This window comes from Frankliniella occidentalis, unplaced genomic scaffold (assembly GCF_000697945.3).
Source record: "Frankliniella occidentalis isolate FOCC.00 unplaced genomic scaffold, Focc_3.1 Scaffold334, whole genome shotgun sequence".
Classification (NCBI taxonomy): domain Eukaryota; kingdom Metazoa; phylum Arthropoda; class Insecta; order Thysanoptera; family Thripidae; genus Frankliniella; species Frankliniella occidentalis.
In genome coordinates, this window is record NW_026267457.1 from 65,580 (window position 1) to 72,050 (window position 6,471).

At 49.5% G+C, this 6,471-nt stretch overlaps 2 protein-coding genes across 4 annotated transcripts in view; both read left to right on the top strand.

Moving 5' to 3' along the window:
• The first annotated feature begins 611 nt into the window (after nt 1-611).
• LOC113204873 (micronuclear linker histone polyprotein-like) lies at nt 612-3,451 on the top strand. 3 transcript variants are annotated; one of them, XM_026420236.2, is made up of 5 exons: nt 612-914; nt 1,034-1,266; nt 1,559-2,129; nt 2,207-2,472; nt 2,641-3,451. In XM_026420236.2, exons 1-5 carry the CDS (start codon nt 778-780, stop codon nt 3,231-3,233), a joined length of 1,800 nt encoding a protein of 599 aa, XP_026276021.1. In that variant the 5' UTR covers nt 612-777; the 3' UTR covers nt 3,234-3,451. The 3 variants fall into 3 exon arrangements, with proteins under 3 accessions (XP_026276021.1, XP_052130048.1, XP_026276020.1); XM_052274088.1 differs by having other exon boundaries at nt 2,207-2,385; XM_026420235.2 differs by having other exon boundaries at nt 2,207-3,451.
• Nucleotides 3,452-3,986: 535 nt separating this feature from the next.
• LOC113211574 (diuretic hormone receptor-like) overlaps nt 3,987-6,471 on the top strand; it is a 113,102-nt gene continuing 110,617 nt past the window's right edge. Inside the window, exon 1 of the mRNA XM_052274090.1 lies at nt 3,987-4,662. Coding sequence (XP_052130050.1) covers nt 4,596-4,662 — 67 coding nt within the window. The 5' untranslated portion in view covers nt 3,987-4,595. The remainder of the gene's footprint in view (nt 4,663-6,471) is intronic.

Consider the following 6,471-nt stretch of genomic DNA (forward strand, 5'->3'; position numbering starts at 1 on the left):
CCCCAACAAAAAATCAACCCGAAAAACAACTCCAAACAGTAGGCCAAACGCTCACACGCAAGCGCTCGCCCTGGGCTATGGGGAACGAAGAAGAGAGGGAGAGAGGGGGGGCGAAACTTTGCCTTCCAGTAGTTTACTGTTTTAAAAAACAACTCAAAAACACGACAAAAACAAGAGTTTATGAGCTTGATGTTAGTTTTATCTCTTTGACCTCGACAAAACAACAATGCAAAATCTAACCCCGATTTAATTCTCGAATCGTGCAGATGTGCTGTACTGCTTACCTCCCAAGTGTATCAACATTTGACTCTTCAAACCGAATCGTTTTCTAGTGGATCCTTTTTCTATGCCAGAGTAGCTGCTGTGCTGTTTGCAGATTTGCCGCGCAGCTCCTGTTTTCCCCGCGCAAGGGTATTCACTGCTGCCAACAGTCTGTAAAGTAGGAAGCTCTTACAAACTTTTACTGCAAGTGCAGGAATTTATCTAATTGAAAGAAACAAACCATTAAATATCCAATAAATGAGCTTCGATCCTCTCAATAGTATTTCAAAGCTAGAAGTCGGGATCGGTCTCTAGGCAGGTGTGGTCAGAGTGTTGAATTCCCTTGCTGTTTTGTCTTTTGTTTTCTTGCTGGATATTCGAATGTTAATGTTTTGAGGGTTATGGGTTATTGTGTTCAGGCTTCAATGTGTCACTCACTGGAAACCTGCGTCTTTGCAGATTAATGATTTTGAAAACTGAGACGTTTAATTAAATTGTTTCCTACTAGTCCTCATAATGCATTCGGAGGACTTCAGAATCAGTGTCGACAAACCTGGCTTGAAATGTTGTGCTCGAGACTGCAGTGGCACCGAAGAAGATGGCAAATTCCTCTTTAGTTTTCCTCCAGTCACTAATAAGAAAAGTAGAAAGAGGTATGTCGCCGTATATGTTTTATTTACTGTAATTAATAATTCCTCTTGGATGTAATCACTTTTTGCTATCTAACATGATTATCATTCTTGTTTACGTTTCTGTTAACCTCTCTCCACAGGTGCCTAATGTGGGTAAGGAAGGCTGGCAATGTGGAGCTTTTGAAATACAAGCTGACCGAATTGACTGATAAATTTTATTTGTGCTCGAGTCATTTTACTCACGAGGAGCATGATACATCACACCGAAAAATCCCAAGTTCTGCTCTACCAGTCAAGTTTGATTGCACACCTTTAAGATTCGACCTTCTTAACGTAGCATTCTCTGAATCATCCGAGCTAGATAAGAAATCAGGTATGTATCAATATACTCAACTCACCCTTTTTTCATTTTCTTTTTACATCCATATCTAGACATCCTCAAGGTACTTTATCAACAGAAGACAAACTTGATAGACCGGTTAGAAATAGTTCTCTACGAATTCAATTATAAATTAAACAAAGTTTAGAATGTGGATGCTCAAAGTTTCTAAAAGGGAACCATGCCCTCCTTACCTCTGCTGAAGAGGGTTGTTCTTGAAGTAATAATGGCAAAGCAAGTTCACTTTTAGTGGTTGTCTGTACTAACACTTCTTTAATCCTAACAGGTGAAACTGATACCAAAGAAAATTGTGATGAATCCCAGGTTGAAGTAAAAGCAGACAATGGTCCAGAAGAAAATCAAAGTGAAAGTAAAACTGATGAAAAGGAAAAACATTTTCAACCAGAAGGGAGGGAAGGCGCGAAAGACCAAGAGGCAGAGGATACTTCTGCTTCTCTTCTAACTAACAAAACTGACTCTCAAGAAAATGATAACAGTTCTGAAACACAGAGTAAAAGAAATGATTCTGACTCAATAGCGATGAAGAATCATGCTGATCCAATAGCCAACAAAAGTGATGATAAACTACAAACTGACAAAAGTGCGTGTGAAATTTCCAAGAAGAATGCAGAACCTCAAGATAATCAAAGTTGTCTCGGGGCCAGTGAGAAACAGAGTGATCCTGACTGCCAGTCCAAGGAAAATACTGTTAGTCAACCATCACCAAACAACACATTAAGTCAAACAGTATCAGATAAGTCACCAAGAAAATCTCTAACTGAATCGGTTGCTCAGTCTGATAATATTGTAGTCAAACAAGAAGTGATTACAGACGAACATGTTGATCAAGTTGATAGGTAAGGGATTTTAATTAATTGGTCTTCAACTATCAATAACATTATGTAATCTATATATATTTTTTTATCTGTCCCAGTCTTCAAGATAAAGCAAGTAAAACAGTGGAAGAAACAAAGACTCCTGGAACTTCATCCCCTGAAAAAAGCACCACAGATTCTCCATCAAACAAAACTCAAAGACGCATGTCTGGTCGAAAGAGAGAGACTCCAACAAGGAAAGCTAAAAATGATGCTTGTGATAGGCTGAGTGGGAAAGGTAAAAAGGATACTGAAGAACTTGAACCTGAAAAAAAAATACCTAAGGTCGTTGCAGGAAAAAAGAAAAATGCCAAAAAAGTTAAAGGTAATTCAATTAAAACAATTGCACCAAAAGCATCGGTTGATTCAATAGAGAGAACGGTTGCGAGATCTTTTATTGTCTCTAAAGACATTCTTTCAAAGTTGGGCTCAAAATTAGGGGTTCCTGCCAGCACTGTGTCCACTGCCCCTGAAAGATCTCCAATTATTACAGGTGTGTTTTCTAATTATCAAAGTCCCCAGAAATCGAACACTCCAGTCATTACTAACATTAGGAGTCTGCTGCCCCAGAATGGAATGGAAAATCAGTCAGCGAGATCAGACATGGGTCTCAAGACCTCTCCTAGTAATTATCTCCCCTTTGGAAGCAGTGTTGAACCAATTTTAAGAACCACTGGTACCCAAACATCTGTTGCAAGGACTAACAAATTTTTAAATATTTTGGACTCTGATAGAAAACTATGTGTATTTAGTGGTATACCCTCTTTTGAGGTCCTTGAGAATATCACTGATGCCACCCTCAAAATGGTAATGAATAGTGAAGCAATGAGAAGTGATATTCAGCCAACTATGCGTGAGTGGATTATCATAACATGTACAAAATTTATGCTAAATATTTCCATAGAGGCCGTTTCAATTATGTTTGGATTAGCTGAAGACGAGTGTCTACGAATAGTTGAAAAAACTAGTTTATTTCTGAGAAGAACACTGTCACTACCTGATGGTCAGAAATATGTTTGGTGTTTACCAGGTGATGTGCTTAATGGCATTGCTGACTTTTCAGATGGTGCTGTGAATGTTGGTTAAGTAGAAAGACTGCAACAACGACTTTTAGTTGCTATCCTCGTTGTTTTGATGATTAAGATTGCAGGAGTATGGATATTGATATTAACCGTCAATTCCACATGCGTAGCCTTGTAAATCAACTTGTATTACCCATTCTGCTCATGAACTGTAGTTAGGATTTGATTTCAATTAAGCTTTCGTTTATATTTGTGTAAATAAATTTTTAAACGCTTCTTTAAGATTTTGTGTGTTGGTCTTACCACCTTTTGGAACAACATGTTCATCAATTTTAGACAATTGTTTTTCTTTTCTTTTTTTGAAGGAGGCTTGATATGGTGGTGGAAGAGTCGTAGACATGCTTGACTGGTGGTTTTTGCTGTGCCGACAGGTGTCTTCCACGTCACCGGTGAGTATAGATGTCGCCCACACCCAGAGCCCAAATGGGGTTGTCGCTATCCCTTTAAGCACCCTTTCCCTTCTCTCCCGCCGGGGTGGAGGCCAAGACCCTCGCGATATATATATGTCTGTTTGTGGTGCGTAGAGCACCGCCTCCCCCAAGTGCACTCTTCCAATCTGCGCGCCTGGACCTTTACACGGGTCATGTCGAGTCGGCTGCGGGTAAGCGCGGGGCCGGCGGAGCAAGGGCGGAGCGCCGGGCGTGCTGCCAGGCCGGCGCCGAGCCTGCGCCGCACCGAGTGTCCTGGGCCCCGCCGCCCCCGCCGCCTCCGCCGCAGTGGGGCCCCCGGCCGGCCCCCGGCGCGCTGCGGGCTGCGGGGCCCCAGCCGCCCTCAGTCTGCGCCGGTCCTCGGTCCCCGCAGCATCAGCAGCAGGCTGAGCCCCCCCGCGGCCCGAGGCGGCAGCAGCGCGGCGTAGCGACGCGTCGCGTAGCGAGCGTATAGCGAGCCACCCCTCGCGCTCGCTCCAGCCAGCCGGCTAGACCAGCGCGCCGCCCCCGGCGCCAGCCCCTCTCCACCTCAGCACACATTTCTCTCGCGCGTCGCCGACACGCGTTTCGCCCTCTCTTTATTCTCTTCTTTTCCCCGCCTCTGGTGCGCGCGGTGCGTGGTGCCGATGGGCGCCAAATAGCCCCCGAGCCGCCGTCACTGGGGAAGGCCAGGGGGGCCTGTGTCACCGTGCGTGCTGCCTGCGCACAGCCGTGAATAAGAGTCTGCCGATTGCCCGCCGGCGTCCTGGGCGACGGGACGCGACAACGTGTCGCTCGGAGCGACCCCGTCGTGTGACTGTGTCGCGGACGCGCGGGGGAATTTCGCGCTCGCGTACCCAGCCGTCATTACTACAGTAGTGTCCGGTCGGCCGGCCGGCCGCGATTGGGCGACCGCGAGCGCCGCCAGAGTGACACGTTAGTGACGCGCGAGTGACGCGATGGGGCCGCCACGTGGACTAGCGCTGGTGCTGCTGGCGTGCTGCTGTTGGTGCGCCGGTGTTGCAGGTAAGGCGTCCGTCCCCGTGCTGCAACTGCTGCAACTGTCGTCGCGATAGTTGATTAAGAAAGTGTGTTTCTCGGATTTGCTTGCCATGGTGTGGACATTATTATTTACCTGGTGCTGTAGCCTCCGCCCCCCCCGTCCACCCCTTTCTCTTAATCGTTGCTAATCCCTCCCCGACCTGCGGGGCGATTGCCAGTTTGCACGCAACATTGACCCAAGGCGGGCAAGGTTGGTTTACTCCTTTCAATTTGGAAAACGCCCTCTAATTTGCATAGCAATCCCCCCGCCGGGGCCGCGTTCGGGAGAGATCTAGGACGAGAGCCGGGCCGGGGCCCCCATAGCCGCATAGGCCCGAGCTTGCCGGGCCAGGTCCATGGCCGCCAGTGTTCAATGCTTTGCGTTAAAGACGGGCTCGCTCGGAGGGAACGCGCCCCGGCAAGGTGAAGGTCGAGCCTCCCCATGGTGTGGGAGCTTCACCATGGGGAGGGCGGGGAGAATAATTTGAGAGGATTCGAGACAAACGAAACGGAAAGAGAAATATGCGGGACGCGGCGGGCTGCGGGGAGGGCAGAGCAGAGCAGCGAGAAAGAAATTGACGTGTTGTGCGCGGGAGGGCAGAGGCAGAGTCATTTCAAATCTGCCATGTCAGTGATGGCTGGTTGGTCCTGACGGGCCTGTGGCAGTCTCCACTGCATTGACGAGGCGTATCCTATTTATATCTCGTTTGAGATATTGGCCGAGCTGGCGGGGACAGCGGCGGAAAGGGACCCCCGGGCGCCGCCGGCACACTGCTCGGCTACGGCACGGCGGCGGTTGGGCAATGTTGTTTTGGGTGAGGATGTTTCGGGCAGAAATAAACACAGGCTGCGGCGGGGCCGGGCCACCGGGCCTCCCTTCGGGGCTGCTGGCGGCCGGGGCGGGAGCCGCCTGGAAGGCAGGCAGTCTGGGCGCGCGGCTGGGCGGCGGGTTTGCCTGCCTACCGCATTCCCTCCGCCGACCTGCGCCACCCTGGAGGAGCTGTATGAGGAAAAACAGCAACGCCCAATGCCACGCCAAGTTGACGGGAAGGGCATTCACGATTCAGCACGGAAATAGTGAGACTCGTTCACTATAGTTGTAAAACAATTATTTGTTTGTAACCTCAAATTTTGTTATCAATCAATTTAGTACAATGAGAGCAAATTTCTTTTTCGAACGCGGGCTTTTAAAAAGCTCTAAATTTGGTTTGGTTCAAACCTACTAAATCATGATGCCCTCAGTTGAATGGTTGTCGTGTGGAATTTTGGGTGTAGTCAGCGCCTGCACCCGGGCGGGTATCAAGATGCCCAGGTGGCGTCCGAAAGCGTCGGTGAGAGGCGCGATGGAGCTATGGCCCGCGGGCCAAGCTTCTCACTCCCGCCCGACCCCCACCCGTCGCTTTCGGACGCCAAGTAGGTATCCAGACGGGGCCGCGCGGTGCAGCGCTCGGATTGGATGGGCCCGGGTCCTCCAGGGACCGCCTGGAAGGTAGGCACGCTGGGCACATGCCTGCGCGGCGGGCCGGCCTACCCAGCCAGGCGCCTCGGCTCCTGCTGCTGGAGACTGGCTCCGCAAGGTTGGGGGCCTTTCGTGCCTCCGCCCTTGTCGCACTCATGAGGCACGGCCATAAGGTGGGAGAGAGAAGACCGCCTTGAGCGCTCGCTTGCGGAATCAGTCTGCAGTTCACTAGCCCCTAAACCTAGCAAGAATGTGCACACCCTCCCTCTAGTCTCCCGGCCCTCTCCCTCTCCTCCTTTCCCTCTCCCTCTCATTTCCCTCTCCCTCTCCCCCTC